The sequence below is a fragment of the Scyliorhinus canicula genome, chromosome 5 (genome assembly GCF_902713615.1).
Source record: "Scyliorhinus canicula chromosome 5, sScyCan1.1, whole genome shotgun sequence".
In the NCBI taxonomy this organism is placed as follows: Eukaryota; Metazoa; Chordata; class Chondrichthyes; order Carcharhiniformes; family Scyliorhinidae; genus Scyliorhinus; species Scyliorhinus canicula.
Genome location: NC_052150.1, coordinates 123724984 through 123747669, shown reverse-complemented (window position 1 = coordinate 123747669; position 22686 = coordinate 123724984). Strand labels below are relative to the sequence as shown.

At 43.6% G+C, this 22686-nt stretch overlaps 1 protein-coding gene across 1 annotated transcript in view; it reads right to left on the bottom strand.

Annotated features, from left to right (window-relative positions):
* elp2 (elongator acetyltransferase complex subunit 2) overlaps window positions 1-22686 on the bottom strand; it is a 176915-nt gene that overhangs the window by 3967 nt on the left and 150262 nt on the right. The window contains exons 19-21 of the mRNA XM_038797582.1: window positions 8872-8993; window positions 5307-5449; window positions 4280-4393 (exon numbers count right to left, since the gene is read on the bottom strand). Of these exons, the coding sequence (XP_038653510.1) occupies window positions 4280-4393; window positions 5307-5449; window positions 8872-8993 (379 nt within the window). The remainder of the gene's footprint in view (window positions 1-4279; window positions 4394-5306; window positions 5450-8871; window positions 8994-22686) is intronic.

Here is a 22686-nt window from a genome sequence, read left to right as displayed (position 1 = left end):
TTAAATGCTTTCTCAACGTTCATCAAAATAATCATCTCTGGCTCAGGCCCTAAGGAAGGTGACAACACAACAGTTAACAACCTCCACATGCTGACCGACAGCTGTCGGCCCTGAACAAATCCAGTTTGCTCATCTGAAATCAGCGCAAGAAGGCAGGATTCCAAACGTGTTGCCAACAATTTAACTTCAGCGTTTAACAACAAAATAGGGTGATATGACCCACATTCCATGGGCTCCTTGTTCTTCTTCAGGATCACGGTAATCGATGTCTGTACCAACGTGGCCGGAAACACCTCCCGGGACACAGAATCATTAAACATCCAGCAGAAGTGGGAGCAACTAGCTCGCAAATTGTTTGTTAAATTCGATACAGAAACCGCTGCTTTGCCCATCTACATTAACCTAATACAGTTCATGATGTTCTCCAGCTCTATCAATGACTCCAACTTCTCTCCTGTTCAGCCTTCGGAAAGGCCAACATATCTTAAAACTGCATCATTGATGATCTCTCCTCTGGGGCTCTGACTTACATAGATCTCGGTAGAAGACCTCAAACGCCTCATTGACCTTCTCTGGGGCAGCAATCAACCCGCTGCCCAAGTCCCTGCTCTGCACTGTCTCCCAGGAAGCTGCATATCATCTCACTTGGTGTTCTAACAGACGACTGGCTTTCTCCACATTCTTATAAAAGGTTCCCCTCGAGCCTTGCAGCTGGCTCACCGCCTTGACTGTTGACAACAGCTCGAATTCCATCTGCAATTTCTTTCTGCTCGCCAATAACTCCAGTGCGCGCACCCCCCCCCCCCCCCCCCCCCCCCACTTCCCTGTCCCAATGACTGCCTTCAGGGCTTCCCAGAGTGTGGAAGGTGAGACTGCTTCATTTCTGTTAAACTCAACATATTCCCCAATGGCGGAGTATAATTGCTCATAAGATCTCTTATCCTCTTATCCGCGAGCAACGCCGTGTCCAATCTCCATGGGGATTGCTGAGACCTGTCTGGTTCCGCTATCAGCTCCACAAAATGCGGAACATGTTCTGAGATAACAATCACCGAGTACCCCGCCTCCCCCACCCCAGGGAGAATGGATCGATACACCACAAAAAAGTCAATCCAGGAGTAAACCTGATAGACGTGGAGAAAAAGAAAAGAAAGCTGCTTATCCCTCAGATGCCTAAATCACCACTGGGGTGCGCACCCCATCCCCCAACCCCCCCAACAAAATTTGGTCCATGAATACCAATAACTTCTTTGCACCCCGATGGACTCAGAGATTTGGGACTCGACCTATCATGTCCTAGGATCCAGCACAAAATTGAAGCCCCCCCCTCCCATTATTAGCTGATGAGAATGCAAATCTGGAATAGAGGCCAGCACCTTGTAAAGTAAGGCCGTGCCATCCCAATTCAGTGCATACACATAATAATAATAAGCTTTATTGTTAGAAGTAGGCTTACATTAACACTGCAATGAAGTTACTGTGAAAATACCCTCGTCGCCACATTCTGGTGCCTGTTCGGGTACACAGGGAGAATTCAGAATGTCCAATTCACCTAACAGCACGTCTTTCGGGACTTCTGGGAGGAAACCGGAGCACCCGGAGGAAACCCACACAGACACGGGGAGAACGTGCAGACTCCGCACAGTCAGTGACACAAGCCGGGAATCAAACCCGGGTCGCTGGCACTGTGAACCAACAGTGCTAACCACTGTGCTACCGTGATATAGAACAGTAATGGAAAATAAACACCCACCCCTCATCCCACAAACAACTCCAACAGTACAATATGTAAACACCAATGTCACCCAGAAAAAATATCCAACAAAGCTCCATAACAACCCCATGTACAAAAATCCCACAATAACTACAAATAGATTAAAATAAGTGAACAAACATCTAACTTCTTAGTCCTTGAGCACTTTAGTTCACCCCCAGTCCGTGCTTCCTGACAAACTCATTCACATCCTCCTGCGCATCAAAGTAATAATCTCTGTCCTTGAAAGTCACCCGAAGACAAGCCTTATACACCACACCAAATCTTACATTGCCTTTATACAGAGGCTGTTTTATGAGAATAGGTTAAGCAGGATGTATCGATACACATTAGAGATAAGAAAAATTAGAGATATGGCCAGATTTTTCTGGAGACGGGAAGACTCCGGGATCTGGATTTGGAAGTCCTGCTCCCAATTTGGTCCAATTTTTGTCAGTGGGATAACAGGGGTGGGGTATCAAGGACACAGGTGTGAATTACAAATCGGCTGGGCCATTTAAATTCAGTGAACAGGACAAACAGGTTCCATTTCCCCACCGGGAACATCCTGAACCTTCATGTGTGATCAGCAACTTTATGATGGAGATGTAAATGCTCATGAAGGATGGATAAGGTATGCAAAAATTAGTGTGTCAAGATTTTTAAACAGCTTGCCCTTTAAATAAAAGAAACCTGCCATTTGATATCTGAGCATGAAAATAATCCCTTCTAGTGGATTCGAAAGATGTTTGGTGACATAACTCTAAGTGCGATCAGAACTTTTTATATGGCGAAGTCTGTAACCGATACTTAGAATTTTATTTTATCTCAGCGTGGTTCCTGAGCGCTACTAATGGTGTCTACTGGGTGAGTTGGCATGGAGGGCAAAGGTAAAGAGTGGTGGGTGGGGCATGAGGTGGCACGGAGGGGTCACTGGGAGTGGGTGGATGGTCATGGATGGACATAGAGTGTATGAGGAGCCATTTGGGATCTGGGGGAGGGGCATGGATTGATATGAGTTGACATGGGTGGAACATGCGAAGTGGTGAAAATGGGTCTAAGATGGCCTAAAATAAAACAACACAACTGGGATGAAGTTCCAGAGAACAGAGGTGGGATTTTTACTGAGCCCACCTTGGCACTCGGTAGCTCCTGTTGCTGCCTTGGATATAAATTCGACTATTTCAAACACCTGCCCTCCCGAAATATAAAATGCGCCAACTGGGGCACTTCCCTGAAGTGGGTGTGCTGAGTTGGGAAATATCTTGACTCAAGCTCCCACATCTAAGATGAAATCCAACCCTGTATAAATGCAAGTCTTTCTCCTGTTCCAGTGAAGCAGAAATCTACCATCTGAACATATGTGTGCAACTCTTAACATTTGTAAAAGATTAAACTTTTTTGCTTCAATCTTCTTGCTGTAGCGTAAACATACATTTATATCAAAACAGAACCCAGTCAATCCAATGAAAAGAGGTCATTAAGTTCTGCTCCAATAGAAGATTTATATATCATCAGCTGAAATAGCTAAGTTGGGAGAGCATTAGACTGGAGATCTAAAGGTTTAATCCTGGGTTTCGGCACAAAGCAACACACTGGCTTTCTTCGCTATCTGTGAAATAGCTTTGCATTTAGAAAGGCACAGTGGTTAGCACTGCTGCCTTATAGTGCCAGGGACCCGGGTTCGAATCCAGCCTTTAGTGACGGTGTGGAAATTACGCTTTCTCCCTGTGTATGCATAGGTTTCTTCCGGGTGCTCTGGTTCCCTTCGACACATCCAAAGGACGTGCAGGATAGGTATATTGCCCATGCTGAACTTGCCCCTTAATGTCCAAAGATGTGCAGGTTAGGTGTGGTTACGGGGGCAGGGGGCCTAGGTGGGTTGCTCTATCAGAGGGCTGGTGTAGACTCAATGAGCCGAATGGCCTTCTTCTGCACTGTAAGGATTCTATGGATTACTGAAGACAATATGTTAATGCTTATGGACATGCTAATGTTGCCCAGTTCTTTATGTTTCTTTGGGGGAAAAGAAAAAACTTAGTTAAAATATAGTCAAGTGCTCATTATTGAGACAGGCCATATCAGTAATTAATATTACCCAAATGCACTCAATCACAATCCCAAGTATGCAAATTTTAATTGGAATCCAATATCCAAGCTGAATATTACCAAACAAAATTGGTTTAAAAGCTAATGAAGCACTTTAAAAGCCATTCATTCACATAGATTAACATACAGTACCACGAAGCAAATGACTTCAAAATAGTTTAGTGGCACAGAGGGAAACTGCAAACAGGATATTTAAATTATAGATTATAACACAGCTGTAGCAGCCAAAGTAATTTTAAAGGGGAAGTCTTTTATTCTCCCATGAGTCAGATAAGAGATTGGTTTATTTTGTCAAGTTTTGATTATAGAGAACTAATTAAATAAAGTTGTTCCAAGCTGTATCCATAGCAATGTAACAAAAGCACCTATACTGTTCAATGCAATACTAACTATAGCTTTCATGAACACAAAGGATACGATTTGTCCAGTTCCAAACATTTTGTCCAGTCTGTATTTGCTGAAGTATTTTCATTTGGTTTCCACTTGCATAATAATATATTTCCACAGTCCAAACCTACTGCAAGAATGTAGCTGTCAGAGAGAAAAATAAACTAAATTTACAATGCTAGCTCTCATTCACACCAAATAGAACTATAATATTCAACTGTGTACAAGTGGGTTATATTCCAAAACTTCAAAGGGTCAAAATATTTTGAAGCATTTTCCTTTGGCACATTGGTGCTGAACTGTAAATTTCATATACTTCATATAGATGTCACAGAATCATAAGTTCCTAGTTAAAGTCTTGACTGGTTTAAACATTTAAGTGCTGTCCTTCCAAAAAGGATCCATTCATTTCCCAAAATGAACTTGATGTGTAATGTGAGCACTAAGTTCTTCCGAGAACACATCACGGCTTTGCGAAAAGAGGATCAAACCACTTTCTCAGCCAGCATTCTAGTTAGCTCCTAATGCCACTTTCCTTGCTTTTTCTCCAGGTAGGTGCATTTCCAATATGGCGATATTGTTCTAAACATTGACTGTAGAATTAACACCTGTGACATTACTTTTCTAATATAAGCCACAGTAAAAATGCAATTAATATACTTGGTGGCTTAGAGCTTGTTTCAACTTGTATGGAAATTACTTGTCAAGTGGTGCAATCGACTTGGCTTTGTAAATACTGACAGAGCTATGTGAGGTGCAGTGTGGAAAGAAGGGGAGAAATGTATATCAAATGAAAGGATTGAAACTGTATTCTGATGCAAAAGCACAAGACAAAACAAAACAAGCATGTATTCCAATAAGCTCTTTTGAGTTGGACTTGTGGTTGAAAAAAAGGCCCGGAGTAAAGAAATAAAAATAGTCTCTTTAGTATCTAAGATGACTATTAATGCTCAAAATAGACTTTCTGCATTACACATGTCTCTGTAATTGCACATTTATCTTTACAATTGCTAACATAATAATTGCAGAAGAGAACCGTATCAGCGTATTAATCTACCTCCCATCTCGACTTGTAACAGGGCTGAAGCTGACAGCTGTGGCTGCATCTCCTACATCCAGCACTGATGAACATGGCTTGACAATGCCCAGGCTGCTTCCTTCAGTTCTTCCAGCTGAAGCCATATCGCCCCATACAACAACCTACCAGAGAAAAAATACTATTTACTGCAAATATCATGACACGAAATTACCAATTTAAATGAGCAGAAACTAAGAATTTAGAAATCCAAATATTAGAAATGGGAATTAGAAAGCAAAGGCTACAAAAGTAGCTCATACATGTAAAAGAAGTAAAGCTTACTTAATCCAGTTACATGTTTACTGAAACAATGGGCGGAATTTTAAGGCCGTTCCCACCGGCTTCCCGTGGGCTCCCGGTGGCAGAGGTTGCAAACAAATGGGAACCCCATTTGACAGTGGCAGGACTGGGAGATCCTGCCGCCAGCCAATAAGGGCTGCCTCAGCTGCCACAAAACAGACCGCGGCGAGGGGCCATGCCCTTTTTCTTTAGTGACATTTCATTGTGTGCTGTTCAATTTCTACGGTAATAACATATGCCTCTAGCCTTCTTCAAGAAATGCAGGAATGCACAGTACCAGAAAAAAACACTTCGCTCAATTTGGATGGCTCCAAAGTTCAAAAACACAATTCACTATCTATAATCTCCCAACTGTCAATAACCAATATATGTACCCATTTGATATTAATGTTCCATCTGTTTCACGTAAAGAGGAAAGATGGCTTCACCTGTGGGCAGTATTGGCAGTGTAACTAAAAGAGGACATTTTCCTGATATGCTACGTAATAAAGTTGCTGATGTGCAAAAATAGAATTGAATAGTACAAAACTATTGTTGCTGCAGAGGTGTGAAGAATAACCTAGCTTGTATGTGGTGATAGATTCCTGAAACAAACAATGCCAGTAGGGGTGTCAATTGATTTTCCCTAGTGTTGAGCTGGCTATGCACTGCTGGCTCTGACACCTATCCAGATGAGTGATGAATATTTTATTATACTCCTGACTCAAAGCTTATAGATAATAGAGAGCCTTGGACAAGTCATAAGGTGAACCATTTGTCACAGAGTTTTCTGCGTTTGCCCTGCTCCTGTGACTATGTTACTATAAATCATGTTACTATATGAACATATAAAACTCTATAGTCAATGATGAACCCCATAATGTTGAGGATGAGAAACTGAGTGATAGCAGCATTGTTGAAGGTTAGGTAGGGAGGGGAGGAAAAGAAGACTACGATTGGTCTTCCTTATTCAAGATGATCATATATGTGGTGAGAATGCTGAACTCATCGGTTCAAACCTGGATGTTGTACAAATACTGTTATACGCTGCTATGACTTTGTCCATTATTGATGGAGTCGTGGAATCATCAGTGAACAGCCCCACCCCTGACCTTGTGACAAAAAAGAATGTCATTGATGAAGTATCTGAAGATGATTAGATTGAGAACTCTGCTCTGAGGAACTCCTTCGGTGATATCCTATAGCTGCAATGATTACTTCTGACAATCACAACCATCTTCCTTTCAATCAAGAATAATTCAAGCCTCTCGAGTGTTTAACCATGACCTCATCGACCTGAGATTTGCTCATACTCCCTGGTGTCATAGTTGATCAAATGCTGCTTTGATGTCTGGGGAAGCTATTCTCACCTAATCTCTGATATTTTTCTGTGGTGCTGATGTCTGCATCAAAGGTGTGATAAACTCTGGAGCTTAATACGATGCCAGACCAGACCACAACATTGGCTAGGATACCGAACGAAAAGCCCATTTTTAAAGTTTATTTTAAGGTTGGGTGAGGAGTGATTGCATGAAACAAAATAGGGCTTTGGCATTTCTAAAACAAAACCTTTCTTATAAACACAATTTTATACTGTTAACTTAACACCTGAAAAAGAACAGCTTATAATTACTCCTTAACACGACTATATAATTTCCCATTAAACAATAAGAAAATGAAATGAAATGAAATGAAAATCGCCTATTGTCACAAGTAGGCTTCAAATGAAGTTACTGTGAAAAGCCCCTAGTCACCACATTCCGGTGCCTGTTCAGGGAGGCTGGTATGGGAATTGAACCGTGCTGCTGGCCTGCTTTGGTCTGCTTTCAAAGCCAGATATTTAGCCTTGTGCTAAACCAGCCCCAGAAAAGAAACATACAGCTCTTAATCCAGTTTACAATTAGCAGGACTTAAGAGTAATACTTGCGGTACAGAACAGATTCTGATTCTTGTTAGAACCCCCCCATATTCTGGCTGAATATCTTGAAATAGCTGCTTCAACTTAGTTGTTTCAGCCCCTTCCTTGTCTTCTGACAAGAAGGTTCAGTTTTAAAATATCATTACTCTTTTTTCCCTGTCCTACTGGGAAAGAAAACTTTTAACTGTGGCCTAAAAAACAAAAGGGTTGGCAGATCAGACTTCACTTCCAAAAGCCTTTTCTCCAAAACGCTGTCTCTCGCCACATTCTCCAAAACGGACTCTCTCCACAGCTTCTCAAAACTGCCTCTTTCTGCATTCCTTGGCTCCACCATGCCATGATCTCATCTCCCCAAACTGAAAACACATTGGACGGGATCCTCCGCTTCGCCGGCAGCGCGGGTTTGCCGACGGTGTGGGGGTGGCCACAATGGGAAACCCCATTGGCCGGCTGCCGGGATGGAGGATCCCGCTGCCGGTGGAGGTGCACCACACCAGAAAACAGGACGAAGAATCCCTCCCATCATCTCTGCAGACTACAAAAGCACATTAACACCCCAGGAACTTCCCCAGTCAATACACTGTGCATTCGTCCAGACTGATAAGCACATTCCTTGGTCAATTTCACATACTGGCTGTTAAAACTACCCTAGCCCTGCAGAACAGAACTCTCCTTTTTAAAGAACAGGACCATTGCAATACAATACATTCTAAACCCAGGCTTTTAACCCTTAATTTGCCCAATACTTTTATAATCCAATTTTCCTAAAATCTTCCAAATGTCACAAAGCTGCGTGGTTCCTGCAGCCCCAGCTGAGAGTTGATGGGACAATGACTGCCAAATGAGTGCTGCTTGGATGGCTTTATTGATAACGCCTTCCATCACTTAGTTGATAATTGCGAGGAGGCAGGTTAGCTAAATGTTTTTTGGTATATAGTATATCGGACAGTTAACTCAGTTAAGCAACATCCACCTAATCTTCTGTCTACTCCTCTGATTATCAAAATTAAAGAAAACATATTTTACAGGAATCCCACTTTTGAGATATATAAAACCGTTTCCCTCTTCGATTTCAATGTCTCAACATAAACAAGGTTCCAGACCTGTGTCAATGATATGCCACAGATTGCTTTCCTACAATCAGAAAAGCTGCAATGACAGAATTTTGACATATCGCGAGATTAAGTAGAAAACTTTTTCTAAAAACAAATGCAGCCTTGGACACATGACAATCATTTAAAAATCACCCGTTGTTTGAGAATATGACCACAGTTTTCCAATATTATTTTCTCAAAGATTATGTAAGTTTCTCATCTATCCCCCTCTTGACCTGCTCGAAATGCTCACCTTCTTGTCACGGCTGCCAGTGACAAAGTATTTACTATTGAAAGTCCAGTCACAGGACCAAATAATTCGGCTGTGTACAGATGTATTTTTATCAGTGTGTGCAAAGATGGAGAAAAACGGATCTGAAATCAAAACACAAATATATTACATAGAAGCATAACACTTTCAATATAATTAATTTAATTCAGGTTCATTCAATAAACATTATCATGGATATCAATTGAGTAATACAGGAATGTAGCAGAAGCACCTCCTTGTCACCTGGCCTCAGTCTTTATATCTTTCCTGCTTCTGGCAGTGAATCTGCTTTATTTTCTGGCTTTTGCCATGCAGAAAGAGCTTTTTAAAGTTGGGACATCTTGTTGAAGTTGGACAAGACATAAGTAAGGCCACACTTGGAATACTGTGTAAAGTTCTGGTCACCCAATTATAGAAAGGATATTATTAAACCAGAAAGAGTGCAGAAAGGATTTACTCGGATGCTACTAAGGACTTGATGGTTTGAGTTATAAGGAGAGGCTGGATAGACTGGGACTTTTTCCTTGGAGCGTAGGAGTCTCAGGGGTGATAGTATAGAGGTCGAGAAAATAATGAGGGACATAAATAAGGTAGATAGTCAACATCTTTTCCCAAAGGAAAGGGAGTCTAAAACTAGAGGGCATAGGTTAAAGTTGAGAGTGTAGAGATACAAAAGGGTCCAGAGGAGCCAGAGGCAGTAGTCGAGGCGGGTACAATTTTGTCTTTTAAAAAGCATTTAAACAGTTATATGGGTAAGATGGGTACAGAGGGATGTGGGCCAAATGCGGGCAATTGAGACCAGCTAAGTGGTAAAAACTGGGCGGCATGGACACGTTGGGCCGAAGGGCATGTTTCCACGCTGTAAACCTCTGACTTTATAAAAACGTGATTGTTCCCCACCTATTTTGCTGTGGTACATAGCTCCTTTGAGGCACAGAATTCTATCTGAACTAATCACCTCTTCCCCAGTAGTTATTATTCATTATTCCTAAATCTCGCTGCCTCTTTTTCCTCCTTTAAGATGCTCCTCAAAACTTTTCTTTTTAACTAAGATTTTGGTAATCTGCCCTAATACCTCCTTATGTGGCTCAGTTTCAAATTTTAGATGCTAACATGCCCGGAAGGCTACTTGAGATGCTCTGCTAATGTAAAGGAGCTATATAAACACAAGTTTTTGCTTTCTTTATTTGTCGTCAACAGAAATCCAAGATATCCCGTACAAGGCCCTGCACCAAAATGGCTTTCTAATCACAAGTTTCAGTGCAAAACATCTGTTGAAAGTCTGTGAGAGAATGTATATGAACATAATGATTGGCTAAACACGTTCATTTATCACAGACCAAAAAAATTTCGGCAACTATTTGGGATGTCTGAATGAAAGCAATTACAGTACTGATTTAAGAATAGAATTACAAAATCAAATGATATGAATATTAATATACCATAGAAACTAGAATAAAATTTTACAGAATGGGGCAGAATTTAGTGGAAACATTTCTAAGTTCACTTGTGGCGGGTTTTGCTGGGTGGTTCCTGCCAGCTCTGCCAGCGAGTTCCCTACTGCTATCAAACTACACTTCATCACTTTTTTGGGGCCCTGCGGAGATTCTCACCGGTTCAGCACACACTTAGGGCACGATTCTCTGGAAAGAATTCCAAGTGTCGTAGGGAACGGGTACTGCCAGGAACTTTATGGCGCAGCGAGGCTGGTAACGCTATTCAATGTTAATTGGTCCACTTAACAAGGCTCCACGGGCTTCGTGCCACGAATGAAGGCTCGCCAGCTGATTCGCCAGCATTGCGATCGGGTGTTCCTTTCTACGCTACGCGCAGTCTGTTGCCTGCCCCCGGGTCGTCGCGGGACTGCCCCTCTGGGTCCCTCCCTGGCCTGATGGGCAGCCGGGTCCTCAGGATGTGGGGCGGGGTCTGGCATATGGTCCGTTGCTTTGAGCATCTGTTGACGCTGCTGCAGCCGCTATCTCCGGCGTATGGCTGCACAGACTACCAGCAGCACCACCTCGGCAAGTTCTGGCTCCAAAATCCCTGCCATAAAGTTCAATATCTGTAAGGCATTGGGGGAGGGTGTTAGAGTAGCAGACAGCTGTAGCTCCAACCCTGGGACCCTCCATTCCCCCATTGATACCCTCCCTTCCCCTCCACCTGGAACGCCCGCCCATGCACACTCGGCCGCAGTGGGCACCCTCACAGAACTCCAGACTCTGTACCCTGTACACCCGAGCATAATGCCGTCTGGACCGGGCGCTGGTCCCCTCCCTGTGGCACTCCGCCATCCTCCTCCATGGACATGTCCCCGGAGCTATGTACCATCCCCTGGGTGTTAGGATGTTGCCCCCACAGTGTTCAGGCGCATATCCAGGGATCAAGGTTGGATTGGGATTCTAGGCAATGACTCCCACATGGTGCATAGGCCGCCCACCCATGGGTATCCACTTGGGTTGTGTGAAATGCTCACTTAATCACGATTGTCAATTTCCTATTAGCAATTGCCTCAGGCACATGGCCAGAGGCCTCGGCAGTCGGTGGATGGTATATGTGGTTGGTGGGGCAAGGGTTGCCCCCGGAACAGATACACCCGATATAGGGGTACGCATGGTGGTGCCGTGAGCGGTTGCCCCCCTTGTGCCTCCCTCCCACCATCCCAGCGGAAGCCTGCCGAGCACTGAGGAGGCATGCCCAGCACTCTCGGGCTCTTTGTCTGTGGGCAAAGATGGCTACTCACCTCCTCGGCACCCCACAGAAGCCCTTCCGTCAGGTTCACATTTTTAAAAAGGAATACTAATCGGCGCCAGCGTGACCACTTCCTGGAGAGGCCGATGAATGACGGGAGGCTGTTAGATATGGGGTGGCTGCCATTAATGTTATGGAAATAGGGCTTAAGTGGTAATAATTGGTTTCTCGCCACGCTACGGCGGGATCCCGATTTCGCCTACAGGAGTGTGCTGGTTGCATCACAAACTGTTTGGCGCCTGGTGCGGTTCTCTGCCACTATTCACTGGGCTCGCTTCGTTCCAGCGAGGGCGCAATGAAGCCGGAGAATTGCGCCCTCAGAATTTTTTCATCACTGGGGAGCTGAACTCAGAGATTGGGCCGCCATTTTAAAAGGGTGCCTCAATCTTTAAGTGGGCATGTGGGTCCATCCCTCAACCATGGTCAATGTCATCCCCCACATGGGAATTACACAATACTCCCCCCCCCCCCACCCAAGTGAGATCCCTGCCCCCCCCCCCCCCCCCCCCCGCACAACCCTGTACAGGCCCCCCCTTCCAGGCACCCCATCTGTAACCCCCCAATCTCCGAGAGGTCGGTATTTACCTGCCCTGTATCCCACCACCCTGCAAACATCCACCCCCACCCTCCTTTCATGGGCATTGCCCTCTTTATGCCCTAACCGTTGGCAGTGCTACCCTGGCACTGTGCCTGCCAGCTTGGTAGTGCCCCCGGCATCTTGTGACTACCAAGGTGCAAGCCGGGCAGTGCCACCATGCCAGCGTTCCAGGGGGAGATCCAAGGAGCCACTCTACACTAGCCCTGACCACCCAGGGGCCTCCAATGGCCCAGGAGATCCCCTGGGTGCCGATCCTCCTGGTCCATGTTTGTGTGGACCAGTACTGAACGGGGCACGTCTGCAGCCTTGCTGGGGAAGTCATTAGATTCCGGGAGGCCGGTAAATCCTGGGTAAACTTGCCCAAGTAGATTTAAACCCTACTGAGGCGCGCACCGATGCCTCGCGGGACTTGGGTATATCCCGTGACACATGAAGACTCTTGGGAAGCTCACGGGAGGCCTCTCCCGGGATCTACTGGCCGCGCCACCCTAAATGCCCAGATATTTTTGAGTGACGGTGATACTCATTGGATAAGCCGGTGTGTGTCTGTCATGCTCGGGTACCAGTTTTCAATTTGTACAGGGCATCCCCATGTTATTTTCATGCTGACTATTTTCTAATACTACTCCTTCCTCAGATTATATTCCAGTCGACTAGCACTTGTACCTTTAAATCTAGCTTCCAAATTAATAGCAGTCTCCTGGAGTCCAGCAAAGAAAACACAAATATGAACGTGGTTTCGGTTTTTAAAAAGTGGCTAAGTGGTTGGATTTGAAATGATAGCCATAATTTGCTGCACGTTGATTGTCCAAAGCCATGAAAGGCACTGGAGGAGTGAAAAAGACTCAATATGTAAATCAATCTCATCTTCTCTAATGCTTTGTTGATTACAGAACAATACTGGCAGATGCATGGAAGCAGATTTCTACTGAGATTATAGCATCACTCAAAGTACACTGAAGGTGAAAAAATGAAAATATTTGAAAATAAATGTCTTAAATTCGAAAATATTCCTCCAAATTGCTTTGTGGCTGTTGTGCCTGTAAACTGAATGGTTTGAGTGAAAATTTCAAGTTTTAACCAATCGAGGGATGATTTTCCTGGAGCTCACAGTATTCATGAGGCAATGCACTGGAATAATACTGCACATTACATCACTTCTCTGCATCTTAATTTCCTCTCAGGGCTAATTAGTGTGCGCTATTTCATGGGCAAGCCTTAGTTGTAAGGATGGAAGAAATCAAAGCGCTATTGTAGGTTTTAAAGGCTGCTGCTGAATAAAAGGGCTAGAACATACTGGGTCCTGGGGATAATCTGTGCCTGAAACAGGGAAGGCCTGGGCGTGGCTGAGCAGTGGGGAAGCCTACAGAGAAATACCTTGACGTCTGCAGAGAAATAGCTTGAAATGCATCAGAAAGCAAAATTTGCTTGATCGTAAGTGGCACGCAAAGAAGCAAGGTTTAATTAAAACAGTCATATGAATCACAAAAAGTTGGTTTGCAACAGGTAATTACGAAAGCAAATGGAATTTTGTCCTTCATTGCTAGAGGGATGGAGTTTAAAAGCAGGGAGGTTATGCTGCAGCTGTATAGGGTGCTGGCCATTGTGGGTCGGAAGTCAAAGAACGATGAGTCAGAATACAGGAGGGAGACAGAGAACCTAGTGGAGTGGTGCAACAACAACAATCTATCCCTCAATGCCAGCAAAACTTGGAGTACTGTGTACAGATTTGGCCTCCTTACTTGAGATGGATGTACTGGCACTGTAGGAGGAGATGCAGGTGAGATTCACTCGGTTGATTCTGAAGTTTTGAGGATTGGCTTATGAGGAGAGACTAAGTAGACTGGGACTTTACTCATTGGAATTTGGAAGAATGGGGGGGATCTTATACAAACATATAAAATTACAAAGGAAGTAGATAAGATAGAAGCAGGGAGGCTGTTTCCACTGGCGGGTGAAACTAGATCTAGGGGCATAGCCTCAAAATAAGGGGGAGCAGATTTAGGACTGAGCTGAGGAGGAACTTCTTCACCCAAATACTAAAAGGAATAAAACTGGAGATGTTAAGATTCAAAACGGAGGTAAAAAAACCAACATAAGTGTACTTTACCTGAATGCTCGTAGTATTCGGAATAAAGTAAATGAGTTGATGGTACAAATCATTGTGAATGACTATGATTTAGTGGCCATTACTGAAACATGGTTAAAGGATGGTCACGACTGGGAGTTAAATATCCGAGGGTATCAAACTATTCGGAAGGACAGAGTGGATGGTAAGATGGTGGTGTTGCTCTGTTATTTAAGGATGACATCCGGGCAATAGTAGCTATAGTAGCTAGTAGCTAATAGTAGCTAATATAGTAGCTAATTATAGTAGCTAGTGGTGTCCCTCAGGGATCCGTGTTGGGCCCACAATTGTTCACAATTTACATTGATGATTTGGAGTTGGGGACCAAGGGCAATGTGTCCAAGTTTGCAGATGACACTAAGATGAGTGGTAAAGTGAAAAGTGCAGAGGATACTGGAAGTCTGCAGAGGGATTTGGATAGGTTAAGTGAATGGGCTCGGGTCTGGCAGATGGAATACAATGTTGACAAATGTGAGGTTATCCATTTTGGTAGGAATAACAGCAAACGGGATTATTATTTAAACGATAAAATATTAAAACATGCCGCTGTTCAGAGAGACTTGGGTGTGCTAGTGCATGAGTCACAGAAGGTTGGTTTACAAGTGCAACAGGTGATTAAGAAGGCAAATGGAATTTTGTCCTTCATTGCTAGAGGGATGGAGTTTAAGACTAGGGAGGTTATGTTGCAATTGTATAAGGTGTTAGTGCGGCCACACCTGGAGTATTGTGTTCAGTTTTGGTCTCCTTACTTGAGAAAGGACGTACTGGCGCTGGAGGGTGTGCAGAGGAGATTCACTAGGTTAATCCCAGAGCTGAAGGGGTTGGATTATGAGGAGAGGTTGAGTAGACTGGGACTGTACTCGTTGGAATTTAGAAGGATGAGGGGGGATCTTATAGAAACATTTAAAATTATGAAGGGAATAGATAGGATAGATGCGGGCAGGTTGTTTCCACTGGTGGGTGACAGCAGAACTAGGGGGCATAGCCTCAAAATAAGGGGAAGTAGATTTAGGACTGAGTTTAGGAGGAACTTCTTCACCCAAAGGGTTGTGAATCTATTGAATTCCTTGCCCAGTGAAGCAGTTGAGGCTCCTTCATTACATGTTTTTAAGGTAAAGATAGATAGTTTTTTGAAGAATAAAGGGATTAAGGGTTATGGTGTTCGGGCCGGAAAGTGGAGCTGAGTCCACAAAAGATCAGCCATGATCTAATTGAATGGCGGAGCAGGCTCGAGGGGCCAGATAGCCTACTCCTGCTCCTAGTTCTTATGACATCGGTGCTATGGAGGATAAGGTTGAATCCATTTGGGTGGAAATCAGGAACAGTAAGGCAAAAAAGTCACTGATAGGAATAGTCTATCGGCCACCAAATAGTAACGTTATGGTGGGGCAGGCAATAAACAAAGAAATAACTAATGCATGTAGAAATGGTACAGCAGTTATCAATGGGGATTTTAATCTACATGTCGATTGGTTTAACTACGTCGGTCAAGGCAACCTTGAGGAGGAGTTTATAGAATGTATCCGCGATAGTTTCCTAGAACAGTATGTAATGGAACCTACGAGGGAACAAGCGGTCCTAGATCTTGTCCTGTGTAATGAGACAGGATTGATTCACGATCTCATAGTTAGGGATCCTCTCGGAAGGAGCGATCAAAATATGGGGGAATTTAAAATACAGATGGAGGGTGAGAAAGTAAAATCAAAGACTAGTGTTTTGTGTTTAAACAAAGGAGATTACAATGGGATGATAGAAGAACTAGCTAAGGTAGACTGGGAGCAAAGACTTTATGGTGGAACAGTTGAGGAACAGTGGAGAACCTTCCAAGCGATTTTTCACAGTGCTCAGCAAAGGTGTATACCAACAAAAAGGAAGGACGGTAGAAAGAGGGATAATCGACCGTGGATATCTAAGGAAATAAGGGAGAGTATCAAATTGAAGGAAAAAGCATATAAAGTGGCAAAGATTGGTGGGAGACTAGAGGACTGGGAAATCTTTAGGGGGCAATAGAAAGCTACTAAAAAAGCTATAAAGGAGGTTTAATAATAGGAGATGAGGAAATGGCTGAGGAACTGAACAGGTTTTTTGGGTTGGTCGTCACAGTGGAAGACAAAAATAACATGCCAGTGACTGATAGAAATAAGGCTATGACAGGTGAGGACCTTGAGAGGATTGTTATCACTAAGGAGGTAGTGATGGGCAAGCTAATGGGGCTAAAGGTAGACAAGTCTCCTGGCCCTGATGGAATGCACCCCAGAGTGCTAAAAGAGATGGCTAGGGAAATTGCAGATGCACTAGTGATGATTTACCAAAATTCACTAGACTCTTGGGTGGTCCCGGTGGATTGAAAATTAGCAAACGTGACACAACTGTTTAAAAAAGGGGGTAGGCAGAGAGCAGGAAATTATAGGCCAGTGAGCTTAACTTCGGTAGTAGGGAAGATGCTGGAATCTATCATCAAGGAAGAAATAGCGAGGTATCTGGATAGAAATTGTCCCATTGGGCAGACGCAGCATGGGTTCATAAAGGGCAGGTCATGCCTAACTAATTTAGTGGAATTTTTTGAGGACATTACCAGTGCAGTAGATAACGGGGAGCCGATGGATGTGGTATATCTGGATTTCCAGAAAGCCTTTGACAAGATACCACACAAAAGGTTGCTGCATAAGATAAAGATGCATGGCATTAAGGGTAAAGTAGTAGCATGGATAGAGGATTGGTTAATTAATAGAAAGCAAAGAGTGGGGATTAATGGGTGTTTCTCTGGTTGGCAATCAGTAGCTAGTGGTGTCCCTCAGGGATCCGTGTTGGGCCCACAATTGTTCACAATTTACATAGATGATTTGGAGTGGGGGACCAAGGGCAATGTGTCCAAGTTTGCAGATGACACTAAGATGAGTGGTAAAGTGAAAAGTGCAGAGGATACTGGAAGTCTGCAGAGGGATTTGGATAGGTTAAGTGAATGGGCTAGGGTCTGGCAGATGGAATACAATGTTGACAAATGTGAGGTTATCCATTTTGGTACGAATAACAGCAAACGGGATTATTATTTAAACAATAAAATATTAAAGCATGTCGCTGTGCAGAGAGACTTCGGTGTGCTAGTGCATGAGTCACAGAAAGTTGGTTTACAGGTGCAACAGGTGATTAAGAAGGCAAATGGAATTTTGTCCTTCATTGCTAGAGGGATGGAGTTTAAGACTAGGGAGGTTATGTTGCAATTGTAGTAGGTGTCAGTGAGGCCACACCTGGAGTATTGTGTTCAGTTTTGGTCTCCTTACTTGAGAAAGGTCGTACTGGCACTGGAGGGTGTGCAGAGGAGATTCACTAGGTTAATCCCAGACCTGAAGGGGTTGGATTATGAGGAGAGGTTGAGTAGAGTGGGACTGTACTCGTTGGAATTTAGAAGGATGAGGGGGGATCTTATAGAAATATTTAACTATAAAAATTATGAAGGTAATAGATAGGATAGATGCGGGCAGGTTGTTTCCACTGGCGGGTGAAAGCAGAACTAGGGGACATAGCCTCAAAATAAGGGGAAGTAGATTTAGGACTGAGTTTAGGAGGAACTTCTTCACCCAAAGGGTTGTGAATCTATGGAATTCCTTGCCAAGTGAAGCAGTTGAGGCTCCTTCATTACATGTTTTTAAGGTAAAGATAGATAGTCTTTTGAAGAATAAAGGGATAAAGGGTTATGGTGTTCGGGCCGGAAAGTGGAGCTGAGTCCACAAAAGATCAGTCATGATCTCATTGAATGGCGGAGCAGGTTCGAGGGGCCAGATGGCCTACTCCTGCTCCTAGTTCTTAGGTAAAGAGTTGTGAATCTGTGGAATTCCCTGCCCAGTGAAGCAGTTGAGGCTACCTTGTTGAATGTTTTTAAGGTAAAGGTAGATTTTTGAACAGTAATGGGGTAATGCGGGTGGGTAAATGGAGCTGAGTCCACAAAAAGATCAGCCATGATCTTGTTGAATGGCAGAGCAGGCTCAATGGGCCAGATGGCCTACTCCTGCTCCTAGTTCTTATAAAAAACAATAACAATCCACCAGCCTATCAATAAGGAAACCTATTTATTTAGGTTGGGTTGAAAAAACACTAAGCAGCTGGTATAAGGAATGGTCTGAGCAGCAATGTCCAATTTCTCTGCCATGGAATTAAGGTCATGAAGGCAGTGGTGTAATGAACCTAATAAAAGGTAGCAAAGCCACCAGCAGCAAAGTGGCATTTTTATTTAATCAAAAACAGAAAATACTGGAAAAACTCAGCAGGTCTGACAGCATATCTGTGGAGACAAAACAGAGTTAACATTTCGAGTCCATATGACTCTTGTTCAGAGCTGAAGCGAGGGAGAACTGTGATGGATTTTATACTGTTAAAGAGGGTTGGAGCAGTTGGAGCAAAATAGAAGACCAGGGTTAGGTGGGAGCTGGGAAAGATTGGACAAAGATGTTTGGGGCGCAAAGCAAAATAAGTGTTAGTGGTGGTGTTGAGGACTAAATGAAGTGCTGTTAGTGACGTAAAAGTAAGACAGTGTTAATCGCAGAACAAATGCCAGCGCTCTGTGAAATCAAAACTTAAGAGCAAGTGACAGATGGACGTGTGGGGATTTGGGGGTAGTTTGCATTGGGGCAAGACATTTTTGGATTAAAAAAGGGGTCAAGATGAAGTTCACAGTCTAAAGTTCTTGAACTCAATGTTCAGTCCAGAAGTCTGTAAAGTGCCTAATCGGAAGATGTTGTTCCTGCAGTTTGTGTTGGCTTCACCGGAGGGGGGGGGAGAGGAGAGCGAGGAAAGAGAGAAGATATGAGGTGAAGATGTGTTTTGTGGTGGTGGCATCATACTGGAGTTGGCGGAAATGGCGGTAGATGATCCTTTGAATGCGGAGACTGGTGGGGTGAAAAGTGAGAACAAGGGAATGCTACCATGGTTCTGGTAGGGAGGGGAAGGGGGTTAGGGCAAAAGTGCAAGAGATGGACTAGACATGGTTGAGTGACCTGCCAACCACAGTGCGGGGGCAACCCTTAGTTCAGCAATGTCTGAAGCACTGTTTTGGAAGAAGGCACCATCAGAATATTTGCCGTAGAGGCATAGAAACGGGGTGAATGGGATGGAGTCCCTACAGGAAGTGGGGTTGGAGGAGCTGTAGCCAAAGCAGCTGTGGGAGTCTGTGGGGTGGTCATAAATATTGGTGGTCAGTCTATCATCAGAAATGGAGACGAGAAGGTTAAGGAAGGGAAGTATTGGAGATGGACCACGTGAAGGTGAGAGAGGGGTGGAATTTGGAAGCAAAATCAATAATTATTTCCAGGTCCAAACGTGATCATGAAGCAGCACTGACCCTATGATTCCATGATACAGGGATTCCATGATACAGTCACTGATGTCACATAAAAAGAGGTGTGGGAGCGGGCCTGAGTAGAACTGGAACAAGGACTGTTCCACATACCCCACAAAAAGACAGGCATGATTGGAGCCCATGAGGGCACCCATAGTCACACCTTTTATTTGCAGTTCTATATCTTAGAGCTCAAACCAACATGGGGGCAGGCAATTAAATCTTGCAGTGAGATAGGAGAAAGCAAAGCACATCTTTAAGTGTTTTGGCATTTATTGGGAAAAAACAACACGGCCATAGTGGGTTGGAAGTCAAAGAACGATGAGTCAAAATACAGGAGGGAGATAGAGAACCTAGTGGAGTGGTGCAACGACAACAATCTATCCCTCAATGCCAGCAAAACTAAAGAGCTGATCATTGACTTCAGGAAGCAAAGTACTGTACACACCCGTCTGCATCAATGAGGCAGAGGTGGAGATGGTTGACAGCTTCAAATTCCTAGGTGTGCACATTACCAAAAATCTGTTCTGATCCACTCACATCGACGCTACCACCAAGAAAGCAGAACAGCGCCTATACTTTCTCAGGAAACTAATGAAATTCGGCATGTCCACATTGACCCTTACCAACTTTTACAGATGCACCATAGAAAGCATCCTAACTGGCTGCATAACAGCCTGGTATGGCAACTGCTCAGCCCAAGACTGGAAAAAACTTCAAAGAGTCATGAACACCACCCAGTCCATCATACAAACCTGCCTCCCACCGATTGACTCTATCTATACCTCCTGCTGCCTGGGGAAAGCAGGCAACATAATCAAAGACTCTTCCCACCCGGCTTATTCACTCTTCCAACTTCTTCCATCGGGCAAGAGATATAAAAGTCTGAGAACACGCACAAACAGATTCATAAACAGCTTCTTCCCCGCTGTTACCAGATTCCTAAACGACCCTCTTATGGACTGACCTGATCAACACTACGCTCCTGTATGCATCCCCCGATGCCGGTGAATATGTATTTACATTGTGTACCCTGTGTTGCCCTATTATGTATATTATTTTTATTTTATTTTTATGTACTAAATGATCTGTTTGAGCTGCTCACAGAAAAATACTTTTCACTGTACCTCGGTACACATGGCAATAAACAAAACTAAATCCAAAGAGGTCTAATCAAGGTTCACTGAAGCAAGACATCTTTATTCCTATACCAAAATCCTCTTGCGATAAAGGCCAATATTCCATTTGTCTTCCTAATTACTTGCTTCATCTGCATTTAAGCTTTCAGTGAGTTATGAAAAAAAAACACCCTTTGGGCATCAGCATTTCCCAATCTCTATTTGAGAAATATTCTACACCACTCTTCCTCCTACCAAAGTGGATAATCTCTCACTAATCCACATTACATTCCATCTGGCATGTTCTTGCCCATTCACTTAGTCTGTCCAAATCCTCTGAAGTCTCTTTACATCATCCTCACAATTCACATTTTCACCTAGTTTTGTGCTATCCACGAACTTTACTTGTTACACAGATGTGTAAACGATTTGCCCCGCATTTATTCAGCTTCTTAGCTATTTACATTGTGCATCAAGAAAAGCCTTCCAGTTAAACAGGGCTAGCATGTCTTCTGCAATATCTGAAAATTATGTAAAACCTAAACATTATGCACTGGTTTGTGAAAACAATAGTAATCATCAATTCTTGCAGAACTCAAAACAGAAATTTAACAGTTTTAAAAAATAAAGTATTCTTTTTATTATTGACATATTACTTAAATGTTCACAGCACACAATGTATGTCACATCAGAAGAATTCAATAAGATGATGTCTCAAACTGCTGTCAATCATTATTATCACTGATACAGGAGTAGAGATCAAATATACCATACACAGTCTCCCAGTTAACTCTATCTGCATACAGTTTTATCTTTCAACAAACAACCCACATTATTGTTTCACCAATCCTGGTGTATTATTGGAACATGTACATGAAAGAGAAGAACGCAACAATAACAAACACTTTTAAAACATAAGTTTGGATCTTCTGTGAAGGGTAATCATGCCAATACTAGCTGCTATAAAATAAGTTTAAATGTCCAGTGTGAATGTTAGCAAATGGATAAATGTTAGTGAATGGGTGAATGCTAGTGAGTGGGTGAATTCTAGTGAGTGGATGAATTTTAGTGAGTGGGTGAATGTTAGTAAGTGAGTGAATTTTAGTGAATGGGTCAATGCTAGTCAATGGGTGAATTTTAGTGAGTGGGTGAATGTTAGTAAGTGGGTGAATTTTAGTGAATAGGTGAATGCTAGTGAGTGGGTGAATTTTAGTGAGTGGGTGAATGTTAGTGAGTGGGGAAGTGGATGAATGAGTGTGAGGTGGTAGGGTGGATAGGTGTGTGAAATAAGTGGGTACGATGAGCAGGGTGGCAGGTGGATGGAGTGGCATGCAGGCACGGTATTAGGCAGGTGGGGGCAGTAGGATCAGTCGGGTCAGGAAGGGTAGTCAGCTTTAGCCTGAGCTTAATGTGGTTAGGAGAGGTGGTCAGGTAGGGTTGGGGGCTAGTCGGTTCAGGTCAAGGGGAGGTTGGGGGGAGTCAATGATGTCTATTAGGGGTAGGTTCTGTTGGTATGCAGGAATTAGATAAGGATTCTTCTTTCTCACATTTTCTAGTTAACTGCTTAGCTATCTCTCAATGAATCACTTGAAGTCACTGATTGCAGCTAAGATTTCAGGACTTTTGCAGATGGTCCCGTTGAGCAGGGGAATTGCTTGGCCCAGGCAATTTCCATGGAAGTCTGTGCGACAGGGTTTTCTTAAGATCCTGATGCACATTTTGGGTCATATGTTTGGTCTACAGCAATCGAAGGACTTTAACGTCAGGGCCATCAACTGGAAATAATGTGCAACTGAGAAAAATCATTAAATCTCCAGGGAGAATTTTTTAAGCCCCGTGTTTGAGAGAGTTGGTGCGGCAGGAATGCCGATGC